Below are 21,757 nucleotides of genomic sequence, written 5' to 3' on the forward strand. Positions count from 1 at the left end.
TTCTTGGGTTCTTGAGGTTCTTGAGGGTCTTGAGGTTTTCTTTCTCTTACAAACCGTGTTTGAGAAGAATCTTCTCTTCACCCGAGTTCTACTCCTTTCCGCGGGCGCACCCCTTGGCGGCCTTGCGCTCACACCAAGGTTGCTTTTTCCCACCTCACGTCGATTGGCCGGCCGTTAAGTGCACGGTCCGCTCTCAATGATTGAAAAGAGACACAAGGGGATGCTGGACAAGCCCTTCTTTCTTGGGATTCCTGTCACTCTTCAAAAAACACGATTAGGAATCGACACGCCCAAGCGAACTTGGGTTCGTGCGACCGCAACAAGCAAAAAAAATTCTTGTGGTTCTTGTGGTTCTTTCCTTGAGTGATACAGAACACTGCCAAAGCTCTGCTACCAATGTTAGGTGCAGCCGAATGATTGTTGCGCTTTGCTCAAGATGAGTGCTCCGAACTGTGCTCAAGGTTCCTTTTAGTTCTTATGGAAGGTAGAGCCTTTCGTTCTTAATGGAAAGTGCTATGATCAGAAACAAAGTGAATGGACACTGTGCGTGCAAGTGTATGATACTGAGGTATAGAGAGAAAAAACAGATACGGTACCAGAGACGTTGTAAAACCCTCCTCCGAAGGCCCCACTCTTGTCGGCGAGAGTGGTCTACTTATGATTGCACAAAGTGGTACAATGCGGATGCAATGGACTGATGCAACTTGGGACTATGCCGGGGACGACGACGGTGATGATGACGAGGACTTTAGGGCTGAAATCTGTGGTCTTCTATCTTCGGAATTTCGGGACTGTTTCGGTGGCTGAAAATGACTGTTTTGGCTGCGTTTTTATGGGCTGAAAATGGGGGATATCTGCAACCAACTAGGGCTGAATCTGCTACCGTCTTCGAAGCTGAAAACGCTGCTGCATCTAATGCGATTGAGACTGAAAACCAAAAACGCTGGGGCTTGCTGCTGGCGTTAGTGAAAACGCTGCAATTCTGGTAGTGCTGGCGATGATCTGGAAAACGCTAGGACTAAGTACTGATGGTGATCAAGCAAATCTGCAAACGCTAGGTATCGGGGAGGTGCTGAGGAAATCCAAAAACGCTGGGGTATCTGTGGCGAGGATGGAGACCAAAAACGCTAGGGATGATGGGTTCTTGTTGAGAAGGTGCCTGTTGAGCGGGGAGCTCCTGCTGCCTCTTCTGCCATTGAGTGCTAACTTGGGTTTGCTTATATATTAATTTAGCAAAATTGCCCTACCTACTTTTGTTGGAAAGTCAGTTAAAAATAATAAGTGAAAAATACCAAAAATAGGGAAAATAGGCTAAATGCACTGGAAAATTCCCCTAATTGATTCTAATGGATTTTGATGGGAATTCTGATGATCATGCTGTGTGCAACCAGAGGATATGCATCTATGCTAAGTGATTGGGCATGCACGGTCTACGAATAGACTCACAAAAGTGCCAGATCACTTCTAATCTAGACTTGATTGGACTGATTGAACCCTGATCATGCTGTTGCTTGTCCACAGACACACAGGGTTGGATGTGTCATGTGACAGACCACCTCTCTTTATTTGTGTCGCCACCCCTCCTCGGATCCCCCTGGCGACACAAATAAAGGGAGGTGGTCCAAAGACGTGGTGTGAAAGAGATCAAGCTCAACCACCTAACATTGTTAAGTGAGGAACCAATTCTTGTCAAGCCGTAAGTCACTGAATTATGTTGAAGTGTCTGAATCATGCTAAAGTAGAGACTACTGTAGCTGTGCTAGAGCCTAGTTTTGACTCTTGAAGTAAAGTAATAATCTTGACATCTTATGAAAATGCAATAATGTACATTATTTTGCGTTGCGAAAAAATGGTACGTATTGTACTGATTTTTTTTCTAGTACCGCGAACCATACCTTACGTACACTAACCGAACCGTACAGTACGTACCTTTCCACCTCGACCACTTATTTGGATACACTAATGAAGCAGTCGCAATGAAAATAGTGAATAGAGATAACATTAAGTGTGTACAATGGTGCCTTTTTTATATGCATAGAGAGGGATGACATCATGTGGTGCATTATGGGGTATGCCATGATGACATGGGTTAGCAATGCCAAGTGAACAAGGCATATGGCTATCATATGGTATACATGGGCTATTATATGTGTCACAAAGCAAGGTGGTAAGGTACGATACATATTTGGTACTTCCTGTACGCAGTACCGAATGCATAGAGTTAGGTACGTAAAATTCGTACAAGTTTTTTCCTAAAAGCCAAAAACCTACAATATGGTGCGTACTTGATAAAAAATTCACAAGTATCACTGCAAGCATGTTAGTTCACTATTCTACAAACCTTTAACCAAGGCAAAGCTCTAAGCTTTCATACGAATAACAACAAGTCATGACTCCTTGCTCAAAATTTCACGAATCAATATTCAAGTGAGTCAGTGACAAGAACATATACAATTTAAATATTATATACAACCTGAAATTTGAAATTTCACAACAAACTAGTTACTATAGAGATTCGAGAACTTCAAAATTCATATTGATGATGATTTTCCAATTTGCACACGAAAAATCGATAGTAAATTGTAAACCCCGATCATTGATCTATCAAAATACCAAGATGATAGAATCCAGAAACCATACAAAAAAAGGACATCTAATAATCCATAATTCTCAAACCTCAATAGTCAACGAAACTAGAAAGCATGCTAGCTAGTAGCAGCTGCAAAGTACATACTACTGTCTACATGAGAATGAACAATCTTGAAACTCAAACATCATCATTTGACTTTGAAGATGAGGAGACTATGTCTCTCTCAGTCAAGACATTGCCCTCCTCGTCAAACTCTGGCTCAAGAACGGTCGGACCTCCTGAAGCACTTGCCTCCTGCTCAAACGCGTCATCTTGCTCCGAAGTCTGAATGAGACGCATTGCCTCATTCCCTCGACCACGACTACTACGCACAGGCAACTTGCCTCGCCGAATGCTCTCGCGTCGTGCTCTCTCTGGATCTGCAACCTCCTGGCGAAGAGGGATGTTGTGAGATCGTGCTCGTGATTGAGTGACCTGTTGGAATTAGGGTTGCAGAGAAACACACGCAGCTTGGAGAAGACGAAGGAAGCTCAAGGCACACAATAGAGAGTGTGTTACTTAGTGTGCAATGGAAAGATAGATAGCCCTAGAGTGATGGGCGTATATACAATGCACGGGGGAAAAAGCCTCCTAAAGAGGGAAAAAATGCCCCGGCGGTCCTAGTGTGTTCACACACATCACTACCACATGTATATGGTAACAAATCCCCCCTGGAGTGATGCGGTGAACGAGAGCTGGCACATGAGTAAAGGGAAGTGCCATGCCCTGAGGACAGGATCAGTCCACAAAGGGGAGTAAGCCCAAAGCTTTGCGGAAAGCTTCAAGCTTCTCACGAGACAATGCCTTTGTGAAAAGATCTGCAAGGTTGTCCTGTGTTGGCACATAAGCCAAGCTGATCTCTCCTGCTGAGAGCCTCTCCCTGACATAGTGGTAATGCACCTCAATGTGCTTTGTGCGAGCATGAAAAACTGGGTTCCCCGTAACTGTCAATGCGCTCTGACTGTCAGTGTAGATAGTGTTGGCAGTGTCCTGTCCAACACCCAAATCAGCCATAAGGCGTCTGAGCCATACACACTCAACCGTAGCTGTGAAGACTGCCCTGTACTCAGCCTCACAACTCGAAGTGGCCATAGTAGGTTGCTTCTTGCTCAACCATGATATACATGAACTGCCAAGCATGAAACAAAAACCACTTGTGGACACTCTCGTGTCAAAACAACCAGCCCAATCTGAGTCCGAAAAAGCATGTAAGTCTGGTGGCAATGATCCCCCCTTGGGATAAAACAAGCCAAGATGTAAAGTGCCACTAAGGTAGCAGAAAATCCTCTTGACAGCCTGCCAATGCTTAGACCTTGGGCTATGCATAAATCTGCTGACCTGTGAGACTGCAAACTGAATATCCGGCCTCATGTTGCATACATAAATGAGGCAGCCAACAACAGTTTGGTAAAGAGTGACATCAGCAGGATCACCAGCATCATGTAGACTCAGCTTCAAACCTGTTTCCATGGGAGTGGCAATAGGTTTGCAATCCTCAAGTCCAAACTTACATAGCAATGTCTCTATGTAACTTTTCTGACACAAGGCAATACCACCATCACACTGCTTAAAGTGTATACCCAAGTAATGATGCAACAGCCCCAAATCTTTCATCTTGAAAGTAGCATTCAAATCAGCCTTAAATTCAGCAATATGTCTCTCATTTGGTCCAGTGATCAGCAAATCATCGACATAAAGAACCACAATGAGAAGTACATCACCCTCACGCTTTACATACAATGTGCTTTCTGTTGGACTGTTACGATAGCCTTTTTATACCAAATGAGTGTCAGCTTTCTCATACCAAGCATGAGGAGATTGCTTCAACCCATACAAAGCCTTGTTACATTTGCACACTTTGTCCTCTTGTCCTTTTATGACAAAACCGCGAGGCTGCGTTAGATAAACTTCCTCAAATATGTCACCATTCAAGAAAGCAGTAACAATGTCTGATTGATGTACATCCCAACCAAAATGAGCTGCCAATGCACATAGAAAACGCACAGTAGTCAAACGACAAGTGGGAGCAAAAGTCTCTTCATAATCTATGCCTTTTTGCTCTGCATAACCCTTTGCAACAAGTCGAGCCTTATGGCGATCGATCTCACCATCCGGCTTGCGTTTCAACTTGTAAACCCACTTCGTACCAATGGCCTTTTTGCCAGGAGGCAAATCACATAAAGTCCATGTGTCATTTTCTATAAGTGCATCATATTCTGATTGCATGGCAGCCATCCAATTTTCTGAATTCTGTGCTTCATCGAAAGACAGAGGCTCCTCAACATCATGTAAACTAGACACAACCAAAGCATAACAATCTGATGCATAAGATGCATGGCGAGAGCCTGAACGAGTACGACTAGACAAAGGTGCATCCAATTTACTGTCACGCAAAGTGTGCACCAGCCATTTTGGCATACCTCTAGCCTGCTCATTTTCAGCCCTTTCCTCATCAAGTACATCATGTACATCTGCATCAGTAATAGGCTGATCTAAAACATTTTCAGAAACCCCCATAGGCTGTACATTTGCCTCATTGGAACTTACATTCGTATTTCCACCACTGAAAAGAGGCAACAAAGTGTCATAAATGTCCTGTGAGCTTACATTACTGTGTCTAGTACATGACAACAAGGGCTGAACAGAATCTTCCACAAACACTACATCCCGAGAAACCAGAATACGTTTTGTTTGCGGATGATACAACCTGTAACCTTTGCTTTCAACACTATAACCAACAAAAATACATTTGACAGCCTTATCATCCAATTTTCTGCGCTGCACTTGTGGCACCAAAGCATATGCCAAACAGCCAAAAAACACGCATGTGCTCAATAGAAGGCTTTCTATCATGCCATGCTTCATATGGAGTAATAGACTGCAAAGCTTTCGTAGGACACCTGTTAAGTACATAAGTGGCACACATGATGGCCTCAAGCCAAAAAGAATGCGGTAAAGCTTGACTTTTGACCATACATCGTGCCATTTCCGTCAGTGACCTGCTTTTCCTCTCAGCAACACCATTTTGCTGAGGCGTATAAGGCACTGTACATTGGTGTTTTATCCCACGACTAGCCAGAAATGCATTAAATTCATGAGACATATACTCCCCCCCTCGATCGGAACGGAGGGTGCCCATAGTACATTTCGAGACATTTTCAACCATAGCCAGAAATTGTTTGAAGCACATAAAAACTTCGGACTTCGCTTTAAGCGGAAATACCCATGCACGCCTCGTGTAATCATCAATGAAAGTCACGAAGTACAGGTAATTGCCCAAGGACGGAGTTTGCATGGGCCCACAAATATCACTATGCACAAGCTGCAACCTGCATGTGGCCCGAACTGAACCATCCTTTGGAAATTTAGAACACTGCATCTTACCCAAAATACAGCCTTCACAAACATGTTTGACAGGTGCTTCAAGAGGTGGCAAAGAAGCAACCATATCAGATTTCTGCAAACGCAGCAAACTGGCAAAATTCAGATGACCAAAACGTGCATGCCAAAGTTTTGCATCTGAAATAGCCCTTGAATCTGCAACAGCATTTGCAAAATTTTGTCCACACTTGTCATACAAAGTGAGCTTATACAGCCCACGACACAAAAGGCCAGATGCAACAATTTCATCACCAAAACTGAGATCATGAACTGTACATTTGTCATCCACAAATTTGACTACAAGTCCAAGTCTAGCAAGTGCGGATACAGACAAGAGATTCTTCTTGATCCCAGGTACATACAGTGCATCAACAAGTGTGAAGGAACTGCCATTAGCAGCAGTGAGCACAATCTTTCCAACTCCCTGAACTCGATAAGAGGCGTTGTTGGCACAAGTGACTGAATTCCCATGAGGGACAGACTCGAGAGAGGTAAACAATTCACGATGTGAGGTAATGTGCTCTGTAGCACCACTGTCGAAATACCACACATGTGAATCTGCAGCAACTGACAAGCATGCATCATGGACAGCAGGATTGTAAGTGCACTCTGTGCTAAAAGCCCATTTTGCATCAACATCAGCAACACAATCTCCTTTCACAGAAGACTCAACAATGGCTGCATTTGTAGTGGAACCAGCATTTGCAGTGGAGCCACCCTCTTTCTTCTTAGCCTCTTTGGCCTTCAACTTAGGACACGACTTGATCAAGTGATCATTGGCTTTACAATAATGGCAACGCATCTTCTTTTTGCCCTTATCACCAGAATTGCCAGACGAAGTGCTGCCAGCAGAAGCATTAGGAACATAATTTTTGCCACTCGCAGCAGAACCATAAGAAGTGGCTGCATTACTGTTACCACCCTTTCTTTGAGAAGCAATAAAAGCCTGTTCAACTACACGCTGTCTAGTCCTGTTTTTTCTGGACAATGACTCTTGCAACAGCAATGTGCATAATGCATCAAACTTGACAACTTCTGGATTTCCTTGGGTCATCAGTCTCCAAGTACTAGCAAAAGTCTGGTAGGAATCTGGTAAGGCATCAAGAACAGTATGCACAAGGGAACTGTCTGAAATGACTTCACCTGCAGAAATAAGCTGCTCATTGATATCCTTGACACTAGCAAGGAAAGTGTCCATATCATCCTCCTCATGCATAATCTTCGACTCCAGCTCTTTACGCAGCAAAGCAATTTTAGCCTCATTGCGGCTTGCATAAAGACCTGCTAGAATATCCCAAGCCTGTTTTGCAGATTTTGCTGAACGGATGTGAGGAACAATGGTGCGCTTCACAGACAATGCAATCAATGCATGAGCCTGCGCATCCTTAACATCCCAACGAGCTTGTTCTGCCGTAGGCAAAACAACTCTAACAACTGCAATCCTTGCAGCAAGACCTGCAACATCCTCAACATCGCCTACATCCTCAGAACCAGGACGTATATCAATGCCCTGCACAATGTTCCAGACACCTTTTGACCCAAGAACATGTTGCATTATATAAGCCCACATAGGGTAGTTGTCTCCATCCAACCTGTCCTCAACAGCAAACATCTTGAACACATCTGTGTTGTTGTTGTCAGCCATGGTAAATGCTGCACCTGATGTGAAAACTGCCCGAAAATAGGAGAAATTGAGCGGGAACAACCTGTGCTATATAGCACAAACCGTAGAAGACTATAAGGCACCTGTTATGCAGAAAACGGCACTGACAGAAATTCTGCACAAAATGACGAAATAGCCTGTGCAATACTGCCTGTAGTGGAAACGGAGGCCGAAATGAGCCCAAATCAGAACTCTGAGCAGACTAAGCTCTTCGAGCTTTCCCAAAATTTTTGTCGACCTGCGAACGCTCTCCAAAGCTCACTGAAATCAGAGAAAGTGAGCAGGCGTGTGCTGAAGCAGCTGGTGACTAAGCCCGGGAGGACGTGACCAGCTCTGATACCAATTGTAGGAATTAGGGTTGCAGAGAAACACACAGCTTGAAGAAGACGAAGGAAGCTCAAGGCACACAATAGAGAGTGTGTTACTTAGTGTGCAATGGAAAGATAGATAGCCCTAGAGTGATGGGCGTATATACAATGCACCGGGAAAAAAACCTCCTAAAGAGGTAAAAAATGCCCCGGCGGTCCTAGTGTGTTCACACACATCACTACCACATGTATATGGTAACATGACCCACCGATCCACGCTCTCCAGCTCTCTATGAAGCTCAAGCAAAATCTCCTGCTCATCTTTGATCCGACACTCTCTCCTCTGCAGTAGGCTCAGGAATCATCTTCACTTGACTCGGATCTACCTGTACAAGAGGATAAGTAGCCAAGTATCAATTACAAACTTGAGTCTCCTAGTCTTGCAGCTACTAGCAATGATCTTTATTCTTTCAAGACTTACTTGATTGGGTGACCCCAAAGCATGAAAACTATGCACGAGCTTGATGTTCGCACGACAGTACACCAACTTTTCGAATTGCATAGTGCTCAGGCGGTTTCGAATCTTCTTGTGTACAAGATAGTAAGTGCTCCAATTGCGCTCACAAGCACTAGCTGAGCAATCTTATGTAGTATGGACATTTACGCGATATATAGGAATTAATGAAAATCATCCAAGCGTAGTACGTACTATGTACTATGCAGCGCAAGCAAAAAAAAGCAAATGCTTGTGAGAGAATGCGTAGTGCAAGATTGCACAAATTTGGAAGACCAAGTCTTCTCAAGCGACACGAACATTAAAATAAAGCAATCGCGTGGACTTGCTAATGTGGTAGCGTAGTACAAACAGCTCCGCGATTTGCAGTGGCTGCTGACGTGGCATCTGTATGGATTTTCGTGATTTGTGCTGACAGATTTTGGCGCTAGCGAATTGAAGATGCTTTTGGACCTGAAGCTTTTCATGTAACTGCTTTTGGAAGGCCAAGAGCCGTTTTAAGGATTGCGAGGGCCTCAATTCTCTCTCAGATGAGCTTGGGAGTACTGAGTAGAGAGAGGACCCTCGGACATTGTACTTTGCCAAGATAAATATAGAAAGAAATACTGAAAGGGGTGCCAGACTTTGGGGTCAATCTTTTTGGGCACGGAACTTCGCCTGGCCGTGTCGTCCTCCTCTCTCTCTCTCTCTCTCTCTCTATATATATATATATATATATATATATATATATATATATATATATATATATATATATATATATATATATATATTAAAGTAAAGTGATTTTGAAGTTTCTATTCATGTGTTGCTATTGATTTCTTGCTTGGAGTGTCCAAGCCTGTAACAGTGGTATCAAAGCTTAGAAAGATTCTTCTGCTATCCGATCCCTTTTGCAGCACATGTAGGTTTTTGTGAAAGAATCTTCATGTCCCGACCCCGGACTAATTAGCCACTCCCACCCTTCGTCCATCACACATCGGGCGCATTCCCGTCTTCATCGCTCTTTCTTAAAGGGCATAAGCACCATAGATTACACATGGGTTCTCACAGAGAATGTGACTGAGATAATACCCCTCGGTGGGAAGGCAAAGAAAAGTTGAAATCCGGCGTGGGAATGGAAGAAAAGAATGAAGACTTGGGCAAATTTTCGGTAGCGAAGTTTGCTAGAGCAAAGTACAAACGTCAACTATTGGTTTACACGTGTGTGAAAAGATTGTTCAAGTACTTCAAAGACCCGAGATTTACGAAACACCTGAAGGATTACCCGATTGATGAGATTCACTCGAGATGGTGTGAGGCCATTGATTCTCCTCTCAGGTCGGGAGGAAAGCTGAAAGGACATACGATGCAGAAAAGCGGAAGCTGTACTTGCAGAAAGAGCTGGATAGAGCTCTTGAGCAAAAGATGAACCATATACTGAAAGGCTTGAGGCACTCTCGGAAGACAAGGAAATCGGTGGATTTCCCCGCACTATCGTCTTTGTGCAAGTGCTGGATTTGTGCTGTCTAGTGCGTCAATACTTAGAGTCAATGTCTACTGAACTAGTTTCCGGCTTATGTCGGTTTTGAGGTGTAATCGAGGGCGATTACAATTCTTTCAAGAGGGGGGTATGTCACAAAGTGATGACGTGGCATGTCCGGCGGACAAACCTTAGTAAAACTGATAGTGTCATATGTTGTTCCAACTTATGGGGTCCCGTCCAATGGGGCCAAGGGACACAAGAACCATTAAAATAAAGCGATCGCGTGGACCTGCTGATGTGGCAGCTCTGTACGGACAGCTCCGTGATTCACGCTGGTTGCTGATGTGGCATCTGTACGGATTTTCGCGATTTCCATGGCAGCTTTTGGCGCTAGGGAATTGAGACCAGATGCTTTTGGACCTGAAACTTTTCATGCAATTGCTTTTGAAAGGCCAAGCTCCTTTATAAGGATTGCCAAGGCCTCATTCTCTCTCAGATGAGCTTGGGAGCACTGAGTAGAGAGAGGACCTTCGGACATTGTACCTCAGTGGACCCTCGGACATTGTACTTTGCCAAGATTAATATAAAAGAGATACCGAAAGGGGCGTCAGACTTTGGGGCCAATCTCTTTGGGCACAAAACTACGCCTGGCTCTCTCTCTCTCTCTCTCTCTCTCTCTCTCTCTCTCTCTCTGTGTCTGTGTCTATTAAAGTTCAGTGATTTTGAAGTTTCTGTTTGTGTGTTGCTATTGATTTCTAACTTGGAGTGTTAAAGCCTGTAACAATATGACTCTTGCCGACATGGTAGACTACATGGCGAGAAGGGTTAAGCCCTACCTTCGTTTTCAAACTTCACAAGCCCTAATAATTCCCGAGAAAGCTGGACGAAGGAAATTATCACAATCAACAAGAGAGGAAAAATTGTCTAAGCTAGGCACTGTACATGTGAGGAACCTACAAAATCGTCTCTACGTATGATTTTATTGCAATACTGGCTTCTTAAATATAGGCTGAAGCTTGTCTCATGACAAGGTATATTTCCCTTATTCATATAATTAACATGAGAGGGACAGGTGAAGGTTGAGATCTCACGTCGCTTGTATGTTGTAGGTGAAGGTCAGAGATGGAGCGGATGACTGGGGCTGGGGTGTGGTGGTGAATGTAGTGAAGAAGCAACCCGGTGGGCAGAGTACCTTACCTTCTTCCATTATGATGAGCCCCAGGCCTAGCTTTTATCTGGTTGATACACTACTTCATTGTGCAACTTCTACCATGCAAGACGGTCCCCGCCAGAAGCCAAGGCCATGTGCCAAAGGGGAAAAGGGTGAAATGCAAGTGGTCAGCATCTGGCTCATGCTTCTGTTTTTAGTGCACTTCAGTATATAACCTTTTCTTGGGCTATTTATCAGGTTCCTGTGCAAATGACCTTGATTTGTGGAGTGAGTGCTCTGAGAGTTGCCGTTCCGCAAGATTTGCGTCCAGTGGAGGCTCGGCAGAGTGTGTTCATGGCAATTGAAGAACTACAGAAACGGTTTCCAGATGGATTGCCAAAGTTGGATCCCATAGAGGTGTATTTTAGATGCTAATGATATAATTTCAAAGATCGTGCACTTTGACTCAATGTTAGGTCCTTTTAACATTGTAAAGTGCTGAGAAAGGGAGGTCATTATGTTGAGAATTTTGTTTTCAGGATATGAACATTACTGACCCAGAGTTCTTGAAGATAGTCAAAGAGATTGAGGTGGAGGAGAACAAACTATTTGCACATCCACTTTTTAAGGTGTGTATTTACTGTAATGGTTTAAACTTCTTTGTCATCTGTGGGATTTAACTGGTTCGTTTATTTCATCACAGTCTGAACAGGAAGTTGATTACTACTCCCTATTTCAAAAGAGAGCACAAATTACTGCAGAAGCACAGCGTCTGAAGCTGACAATGAGGGATTCTCAGGTTTCAGCTTTTCAAATCCTTAGATTAACTATGTTACATCAGTGCATTATCTTTCTCCTTGTGTTAACTGTGATTTAGAGTGTCCTATATTGTCTTGATGATCTTTATTGGTGAGTTTTTCTGTAGCTACACAAATTTAGGGAAGAGCTTCGAAATCGCTCAAGAGTGCTTAAACGACTTGGCCATATCAATACGGATGGTGTGGTTCAGCTCAAGGGCCGGGCTGCATGCCTTATTGATACTGCAGACGAACTTTTGGTTACGGAGCTCATGTTCAATGGTAACAGTCTGAGTGGTTGCTTGCACATTGTTGAAGGTCTAGGTTAAGAATTCTAGGTTATTCTTTGGCAAAGTATGCAGATAACCCTACTTCTATCATTGAATTCAGTATCTCACTCTTAGAAAACGACCCTTTAATACTTATGGTATGAACTTTCTTGCTTGGTTGATTCTCATAAAGAAGGATACTAAAGAACAACTATCTTTAAGATCGATTGAAGGTTGGCTAGATCCATTATATACATTTTCTATTTTGTGTCAATGAATGCGGTGTTTTAAATCTAGGGCGTCTTCTGTCATTCTGAATTGGAGTCATGCATAATTCTGGCTAATTCAAATGATGAAATTTATATTCTTGTATTAACCAGGTTTGTTTAATGAGCTGGATCATCATCAACTTGTAGCTCTGTCAAGTTGTTTTTTGCCTCTAGACAAGTCCAATGAACAAGTTCACTTGAAGCAAGAGCTTGCCATACCTCTCCGCAAAATGCAGGACACTGCCAGAATGATTGCAGAGGTACTGTACAACCTTACAATGTAGTTGGTATTGTTTATCATTGTGGCTTAACACTCAAGACGTTCTCTTGCTTGTATTTCTTCATCATGATTACTCAAGGTTCAAAAAGAATGTAAGCTGGAGATTGACCCAGAGGAGTATGTGCAAAATAATCAGCCCTTCTTAATGGATGTATTCTACAGCTGGTCAAAGGTTGGTGATGAGCATTGGGGCTTAAAATTTTTTATTCCCACCACTCCTGACCAATTCGTTTTGTGTGCATCTTGGTAACAGGGTGCAGCATTTGCAGATATTTGCAAGCTAACTGACATCTTTGAAGGCAGCATTATCCGGGTCGCTAGAAGGCTAGATGAGTTTTTGAATCAGGTTGGACAATCAGTCTCTCTGTGTGCTTTATCCTTAATACAAATAAGAATCACACATAACGGGAAGTTCTAAACCTGGGCTTCTTTACCTTGGCCATTAGCTGCGTGAAGCTGCCCTTGCAATCGGTGACACTAGTCTGGAGGAGAAATTCTCTGCTGGCAGTGAGAGCATACGACGAGGGATCATTTTTGCGAATTCTTTGTATCTGTAGCATTCTTGAGGTTCTTTGATGACCATATGGATGGGCTGAAGGTCAAGTGAGTGCCATTGTTTCAATTTGCAACCAACCGAGACATTTTGTGGCTCAGAAGGTAACCTTCGATGCTCTTGTTGTTTTGTGTTGTTTATGCTGGCAGGGGCTTTTCTAACATTGTCCATGTGTCTGTTTGTATGCTTGTGTGGAGCCATTAGGTGCCCTCACCACATCAAGTCATGGATGGGCCTAGGTATTGAGTAGAGCATTAGCGAAAGCTATGGGAATTATTGATACAGATAGCCCAATGTCTCAGACCTCAAAGCTTACCAGCTTGTTGGTCTTTGTATACTTCTTTTTCTTGCTACCTCTAGTTAGTTCAATCCAGTTTTTTCCTTTAAAACCTCGCATGGTGCAAGCAGTTCTCCTTGTTTCATGCCACTACTCTCAGTTTGGATGGAGCCAAGGTGTGGTTTATCTTCCCAAATATATCGTCTGTTGTATTATTCAACCCGAGAACATGGATGAGACGATTTTTGTCCAGGTTTCTTGAAAGCTTTAATGAAGAGCCGACCCATTATTTGGATGGATAGCCCATGGGTTTCATGATTTTGGAGTATCGTTTTGTACATCTTTATGTGACCCCAATGTTCTGTGATATATCCATTGAATGATGCAGACTCTTCGCTGCCGAGATATGTAAGGACCATGGCTAGAATCAGTGGGTGCTCATTGTTTGTAAGACTTCTAGGTAAGTTGCTAAACAGAGTTGCAAATGTGAGCCTCAGTTGCAAATACTTCATTGCCACTTGCTCCTTTCGAGGGATGACTATTTGTACAAGGGATGTGCCATGATCCCCTTCTTAAGACATCCACAGAGGGACTCGTTTTTAAGCTTTGGGTTCTCTTTTCGAAAGGTACAGTGAGCTGTAACAATGCACTTGGCTTTACTGAAAACATACGATTCAGATAAAGAATGCATGGATGGTTCAGTTTGTTTGACCTAGTATTTTTCAAGAGGAGTATTAATATTGAGACATGTATGAAGCTTGTAAGGACATGAGCAATAGTTATTCAATAAACAAATGCCTTGGTCCCGGCTAATGCATAAACGCACGAATGATGTTATTGTGTTTAGCTAATGTCATGGGGAAGTTGTGCGAGCATTGCTGGCTGCTCAATTTTCCTCTTTTTTTTTTTTTTGAGAAAAAGATCCTTCTATTAGTTAATGAAAACTGCCCATAGGGCTACATCCACCTCTGCAAGAGAGGGCTACAACAAGCATGGTGGGGAGACTCTCCCAATGAAAAAACAGCATATGTACAATGGGGCTAAATCAAGAGATGGGAGGAGGGAAAAGCCACACAGGTGGACAGTAGTGCCATCTGAGCACCCCCTGGACCATGGAGTAGAACGGCCCAGGGCGCCAGAGTCCAAGGAAAGCCTCGCGGCGCTCTCGCATGCGGTCGGAGCTGCCCTGTAGTCCCTCAAGCTGTCCTCTGAGAGTATGGATCAGCTCTAGCCAAAAGTCACGAACAGTCTTTGCTGGTGGTACAAGGCGAGCCTCAAAGATGCGGAAACAACGGGCCCACCATATGAACCAGAGAGCTAGGCCGCTGATGAGCTCCCAACACTCCGCTCTCTCACTGCTCCACTCCTGTGGAGTAAGGTCTGTAGCAGGCTGGAGTGTAGGTCGACCCCCCTGTATCACTATCATCCTGTTGGTGGAAGATAGCTCAAACTGAAGTGCCGGGCCCGTGAGGGTGGACCAAGCCGCTGCCCCCCAAGTGTACTGTCGAGCCGTGGAGAGGGCAGGCATCAGCCGAAGAACTCGTAGCCACACCTGCTGGGCCGAGGGACAGTCCCAAAGACAGTGACGCTGACTCTCCACCAACTGGTCACAGGCTGTACATGCGGCCGAGAGACCACTATGTACAAGCCAGCTCCCTACTACTGTGGCTCTGTGTGCAACCAACCACTGGAACAAGGTGACGCGCCTCGGCTGTCTGGAGTCCCACAGCCTCTGCCAAAAAGCTGCCAAGAACTCAACTGTGAGACCCTCCTCCTGCCAATGACGTGCTGCAGCGGGGCGGGCCTCACTCTGTGCTGCAAGTATATGACGTCCAAGCCGAACAGTGTACTGAAAGAAAGGGACTCCTGGGCGGTCTGCAGAAGAGAATGGGTCCCTCCATAGCCACTCAGCAGGATCCCACTGTACTCGTGCCAGTGGACAGCACTCCCAAGCCCATAGCCTCCAGTGTCCTGTCTCAAGAGCTGCTGGGTCAGGGTCTATGACGCAAGTCCTCCCACAGATGCCCACAACTCGGATCCTCTGGAAACAACACTCTGCTACCTGCGGGGCCTCTACTGCAACTCTCTGTAGTCGTCCCCCACCCTGAAGCTCGAAGAACAGGGCTGGGACAGTCTCTGAGCAAGCCCTGACTGAAATGAGAACCTCCAGTCGTGTGAAGGCTCCCATCCACCGGGGTGCTACTGGCTCGAGAGGCGTGAGCCAGTCAGCTGGAACTGACTCTGAGATGTCCAGACACATGCTCTGAACCCCTCTCATGCCCTGTAGTTGGACAACCTACACCTCCTCTGACAAACCTGTGAACTCTAGCCAGTCACCTAGAGAGCGCGCTGGACCTGCTGCCATGGGACCCCAAGAAACATGAGGCCTACTCCCAACCAAGTGGCCTCGCTGAGTGCTAACCATGGGGTTCCAGACGAGGGGCTGCCGTAGGCGCTCCTCCGTGCACGTCGGCTGTCTCTGCTCTAGGCCACGCCGTAATAGCTCCCAAGAACGAAGCAGACTCACAGCGAATCGGTCCTCCAGTCTCCTGCTCAAACCAACTCGACGCAACTCTGTAAAGATCCATCTGGTCGAAGGTTGCCAAGGGCCTCCTGACTGAGGCACCCTGGCACGAAGCCTCTGCAACAAGAACTCCTTCCAGGGCTCCTCGCCTGGAAGAAGTCCTCTGACGACGAACTTCCCAAGAAGGGCTCTGCTCTGCTGTGCTGGATCAATGATCCCAAGCCCTCCCTGAGAACAAGGAAGTGTGATGACCGACCAAGCCACCTTGGCTCGGGCAATCTGAGTGTCCCGACCTGACCAAAGGAAGTTCCTGATCAGCCTCTGTACCTGGCTGATGCAAGAACTCGAGAAGATCCAGCAAGAAGTGATGTACCACATAGTCGCCAACAACACCTGATTGGCAACTACTACTCTACCAGCCAGCGAAAGTCGGGCTGAGCTCCAATGTAACAGCTTTCTCCTGATGGACAGGAGAAGAGGAGCAATCTGCTGCTCGGGGGATAAATCCAAACCAACCTGACAACCCAAGTACCGAACTGCAGTCCCTGGAGGAATCCACCTGAAACCCTCTCCTGGCATCCAATCTGGCACAGGAGCACTACCAACCGAGAAAGCCACTGTCTTTCTCCAGTTGATCAGTGCGCCCGATGCACAGCAGAAGGTCTCCAAAGCCTGCCCACATCTGTGTAAATTGGCCTCCTGGCCCTCTAAGTACAAGGCTGAGTCGTCGGCAAACTCAGCGTCCAGAAGCTCATCTCCCCCTAGAGGGAGTGCTAAGCCCCTCAAACCAACCTGCTGTGACACCAAAAATCTGCTCATCGCCTCCGCATAGAACAGAAAGAGAAAGGGGGCAAGAGGACAACCCTGTCTGACCGATCGTGTGAGCATGAAGCGCTCACCTCTACCTCCTGCCAAAAGCACCTGACTGTGAGCCTGTCTGTACAAAGCTGACACCCCTCTGATCCAAGCCTCTGAGAAGCCCATCCTGCGTAGCGTGCCCTCTAGAAAGTCCCAGTCGACTCTGTCGTATGCCTTCTCAAAATCGAGAAGAAGAATCACAAGGTCCTCCCCACGGAGCCGTGCAAGGGCAGAAGCCTCCCAAAAAGTGAAGATGTTGTCAAGGATACTGCGTTCCTTGACAAAACCTGTTTGAGTCCCATGTATAAGGCTCTCCAAAAGTGGCTGAATCCTCAAACTCAGAGCGTTGGCAAGAATTTTGTAGGCTGAGTTGAGAATGGTGATGGGGCGCCACTATCGAATCTCATCCAAGGAGCCACCCTCCTTTGGAATGAGGTAAATCAGGCCCTCACTCATGCTATCCGGCAACACTCCTGTGTGCAGAATGTACTGAAAGGCACTACAAAGATCTGGGCCAAGCAGGTCCCAGTACTCCAAGAAGAAGCTGGGAGTCAGCCCACCCTCACCTGGACAGCTACCACGAGGGAGGGCCCTAAGAGCCGTGTGCAGCTCCTCAAGCTGAAGAGGTAACTCAAGCCTCTGCCGCATCTCCTTAGTCACAAGACACGGCATCTGTGCCCAAACCTGCTCCCTGCATGCATCCTGTCTCTCTGACTCGGGCTCAGCCGACAGTAGCTCACGGTAAAAGTCAGTAGCGACAACACGCATATCCTCAGGCTCACAAACAACTGACCCATCGGGTCTCCTCAACTGATTGACCTTGGCATGCGAGTGCCGAGGTCCCACTGTCTCAAAAAAACCACCTGTCACCCTGTCACCCACCTGTGTCCACTGAGATGCCTGTCGATGAAAGGCAAACTCATGGCGCCTCTCCTCTGTGCAAGCAAGCTCCTGTCGAGCCTGCTGTAACTGCTCCTCCAACCATGGACTGTCTGGATGCTGCTCCTGCATCCTCTGTAGTGAAGCAATGCCTCGTCTGAGACGCTGCTCCTCCTCTCTCGCTGCAGCCCGTCGAGCCAGAGACTCCTGGAGAAAGAAGTGGCTAAGCTGAGCTAGGCCTGAGGCCACTCTGTCTGCAGGTGGAGCCTGGCTGTCCATGCCCTCTGTCCATAGAGCCTCGACCCTCTCTCTGAGTGCCGAGTCCAACAAGACCCGCTCTGGGATGCGAAGCATCGTGCTCCCACTCCTCTGCCTATCTGCCACTGTGAGAATCATTGGTGCATGGTCCGAGAAGGATGTCCCTGCCAGGATGCCCACTGATCCCCCCAAGTCACTGAAGTGGTCACTAGTGTAGAAGCGATCTATGCGCGATAGATTCACTCCTCCCACTCTGCGGTCCGATCTAGAGAAGGCAAGACTCTCTGGAGGCCTCACAAAGCCAGAATGCTGCCATGTATCCGAGACCCTCAGCGTCATACAAAACCTCTCCCAAGCTGCTAACTCGACTCCATGCACAGTAGCATGGCTGCCTCCGATCCTGTCAGAAGGGTCCTCCAACATGTTGAAGTCTCCTCCTACACACCACTGGTCAACCTGTGGCAAAGACTCAACAATCTGTGACCAAAACTCTGCACGAGCACTCGCCACATTGGGCGCATAGATGTTCAGGAAACCCACAAGGCTACCCTGAACCTGCATAGTAATCCACTGAGCCCTGCCTGGTACAATAATCCCTTTGCCCACAATGGCCTGCTGTAGTGAGTCCGCAAGAGTCATACATACCCCACCCTGGATGCCTCCAGGTCCAAAAGCAGCTGACCAAAAGGTATCATAGCGTCCACGCAAAATCTGACCACATCGCCGAATGCGGCTCTCAGACAAATGGTGCTCCTGAAGCATAAGGAGATCAATCTCTCCTCCCACAAGGCAACGCTGAAGCTCCTGACGCAATCGGCCCCGCTGTCGCTGAAACTGGGGCCCACCCAGTCCCTGCACGTTCCACGAGACGATCCTCATGGGGAGCGAGAGAGAACAGATGCTGCCGCAGCAGCAAGACGAGCTATCTTCGAAGCAGGCTTGGATGGGGAGTAGTCCGCATCCGAGCGTCCTCTAGATAGGCGAGACTGCAGTGAGTGCCTGGTCCAAGCCCAAGCAGAGCGAGCTGTGCGTAAAGCAACCTCCTCTGTCCAGGAGTCCTCATGAATGAATACATAGCAAGGCAAACGCTGCGTATCAGCTAAAAAGTACACCACAATGTGTCTACATCCTGCTGAGTCTGGGGGTGTCACCGCAAACTTGGCCAGTGGCCACAACGTCTGTAGCAAATCTGTAACGCCAAGTTCTCCCATGTGGTGAGAGAACTCGAGAACCTGTGTATGCAACCATCCCACCACTGAGTCGAGGGACCACTCTGTCTCAGTCCTGCCACAGAGGGGGAAGGAGAAACCACCTGAGTCCAAGGCCTCTGTCCCCCTAGCGGCGAGGAACAAAGCGTGGACTCTGAAGCAGGCTGCCTCGTGGTCTGTTGCGGAGTCGCCAAGAAAACGAGTAAACCCGTAATCGAAGAAATCCCAGCGGCGTCGGAGGTCAATGCTCGTCAAACCACGCAGGATAGCTGCAAGAGAAGATGTCTGAATCTGCAGAGGGGGCCGCATGAAGGACTAACCCTCTCTCGCTAGGCGACTCGTGGCAAAGGCACTGCCAAGAGATCTCCTAGCCGCCGGCGAGGGTCCAGTCTCCTGAGCCGACTGAGGTACTGAAGCAGGAGGAGGGGGAGAAGGGGCTGGGGGGGGGGGGGGGGGGGGGGGGGGGGGGGGGGGGGGGGGCGGGGGAGAGGAGAAGCGGGGTGGGGCGGCAGAGACATGGGGGGGCGAGGTGGGGGGTGAGCGGTAGCAGAGGGCGGGGGAGGGCATGAGGAGGAGGAGGGGAGATCGGAAGGCGGAGCGGCTGGCGAGGGTGAAGCGGAGGTGGAGGTTGGCGAAGGAGGCTCCTCCTGCTCAAGAGGCCCAAAGCGGTTCCCCGTGGGAACCCACTGCTGCTGAGTAGGCACCTGGGGGCCACTCTGAGTGCCAGGCTGTCGTTGTGGCCCCTGGCGTCGACGGCCACAGGCCTGTTGCCACCCCTCCTCCGCTGGAGCCCCAGGCTCGGAGGGTGGCGCTGAATCTGTGCTTTGTGTCGCTGGCTGTGGCTGCGGCCCAGCCTTGGCAGGTTGGGGCTGAGGCTGGGGTGCGGGTCGTGGTCTCCTCCGTGGACAGGCCTTTGCTAGGTGGCCCATCTGTCTGCAAATGAAGCACTGGTTCGGGAGACCCGAGTACTCCACACTCTGTCGAAACCAACCCCCACTCACCCGAGGCAGAAGGATGACCTTCGGGAGCGTGTGGGTATCTCTGACCAAAACTCGAATTGAAGGGATGCCAGCCGCCTTGGCAGCTACTGATGCTGCTGTATGAGGTGTCTCCAGGACTGTCCCGATGGCGGAGCCAATCCTGGAGAGAAGTGGAAGGTACTCCCTCCGTAAACCCGGAAAGCAGACTGAGATGGGATGTGTGCCTCCTCTACTAGCACATCCGAAGTCGGGTCAAAACCATGTCGCCACTGTCGAAAGTGGGCGCGTGATGCTCGGATGGCCAGTGGACTCATAGCAATGACCTTGGAGGCCATCTCGGAAGTCTCGAACTCAATCTGGTAGTACCCCCGTCCGAGAATCTGGACATCCAAGATCTTGCCCACCTCTGCGAGAAGGCGGGCCTGGAGAAGGTCTCGCAGCTCTCCTCTGCTAGGTCGAGTGCCGAGAAACTTGCAGATGACCGAAGTCGCCTGCAAGCGCTCTACCTCTGCGGCAAGGCTCGCTTGCTCTGTCGGCGAAAGAGCAAGTCGAATGGTGGGCTCAGCGGGGTCGGGCGAGGGGGCTTCAGGCGAGTCCCTCTGTGGCGAAGCTGGAGCCTCCATCTGTGTCTACTGCTGTGGCGTAAGAAGAGGACGACGGGAGGATGCTGCAGAAGGGCGCGCAAACACTGCTCCAAGGAGTTGGAACAGATGCCGAGAGTGCCGAAACTGCAGGGAGCAACTGAGGCGGGGGGCCCAAACTGAAGGGTGAACGGGCCGAGACGGGGGGGGGGGGGGGATAAAGCGGGTTTGGGCTAAGGGATGAGGGCGTGAGGCGGCAGCATGGGATGAGGCTGAGGGCGGGTGGCGGCAGCAGGGGGCTGAGGGCGGGCAGAAAGGCTGGAACAGGGCAGCGCGAGGGGGGGGGCAGCGGGGGCAGAGGGCAGGCAGGAGGGACAGCAGGCGGGGGGCAGCGGGGGCTGAGGGCAGCACGAGGAGGACAGCGGGCAGCACGTGAGGGAGGGAGGGAGGGAGGGGGGGAGGCGATGGTGATGGTGATGGCGCAGCGGGAGAGTACAGCAGCAGCGAGCTCACTTCTTCACTCTCCAAGCTCTTGTGTGCTCAATTTTCCTCTTTGATTATGTGGAAATAGTGATAAGAGTTTGAGGTCTGGCCTGGGTAAGCAATGAGGCACAGAACATTGGCAAATTCATCCTCCACCTGTTTGTCAAGTTCTTTTGAATTTTTGAAATTTGAAATTGCATCTCAGCATATTTCAAAAAAGCTATGATGCAAATCGAGTCTTGTGTCTGTGAGGTTGTTGTGTTGATTATTGGTCTGCATTAAAGAGGAAACTGTGATGTCCATTAATGAGCAAAGAAAAATGTTCGATGTTGAACTACGAGGTCTTAAGCTATTTTCGGTTTTGATGATGTTTCCAAGCTCGATGTTATGATCCAAGCCGGTGGTGAGGTTGAAACTTGTAATAAGGAGGCGAT

At 47.8% G+C, this 21,757-nt stretch overlaps 1 protein-coding gene across 1 annotated transcript in view; it reads left to right on the top strand.

Moving 5' to 3' along the window:
• The window catches only part of HEN2 (RNA helicase, ATP-dependent, SK12/DOB1 protein), an 89,353-nt gene extending 75,506 nt beyond the window's left edge, over window positions 1–13,847 (top strand). The window contains exons 8-17 of the mRNA XM_086514015.1: window positions 11,067–11,294; window positions 11,366–11,524; window positions 11,647–11,736; window positions 11,811–11,906; window positions 12,033–12,186; window positions 12,554–12,702; window positions 12,802–12,894; window positions 12,976–13,068; window positions 13,169–13,379; window positions 13,480–13,847. Of these exons, the coding sequence (XP_086370141.1) occupies window positions 11,067–11,294; window positions 11,366–11,524; window positions 11,647–11,736; window positions 11,811–11,906; window positions 12,033–12,186; window positions 12,554–12,702; window positions 12,802–12,894; window positions 12,976–13,068; window positions 13,169–13,279 (1,173 nt within the window). The 3' untranslated portion in view covers window positions 13,280–13,379; window positions 13,480–13,847. The remainder of the gene's footprint in view (window positions 1–11,066; window positions 11,295–11,365; window positions 11,525–11,646; window positions 11,737–11,810; window positions 11,907–12,032; window positions 12,187–12,553; window positions 12,703–12,801; window positions 12,895–12,975; window positions 13,069–13,168; window positions 13,380–13,479) is intronic.
• The last annotated feature ends 7,910 nt before the right edge of the window (window positions 13,848–21,757 follow it).

The sequence above is a fragment of the Adiantum capillus-veneris genome, chromosome 6 (assembly GCF_014529385.1).
Source record: "Adiantum capillus-veneris isolate H3 chromosome 6, ASM1452938v2, whole genome shotgun sequence".
Taxonomy (NCBI): Eukaryota; Viridiplantae; Streptophyta; class Polypodiopsida; order Polypodiales; family Pteridaceae; genus Adiantum; species Adiantum capillus-veneris.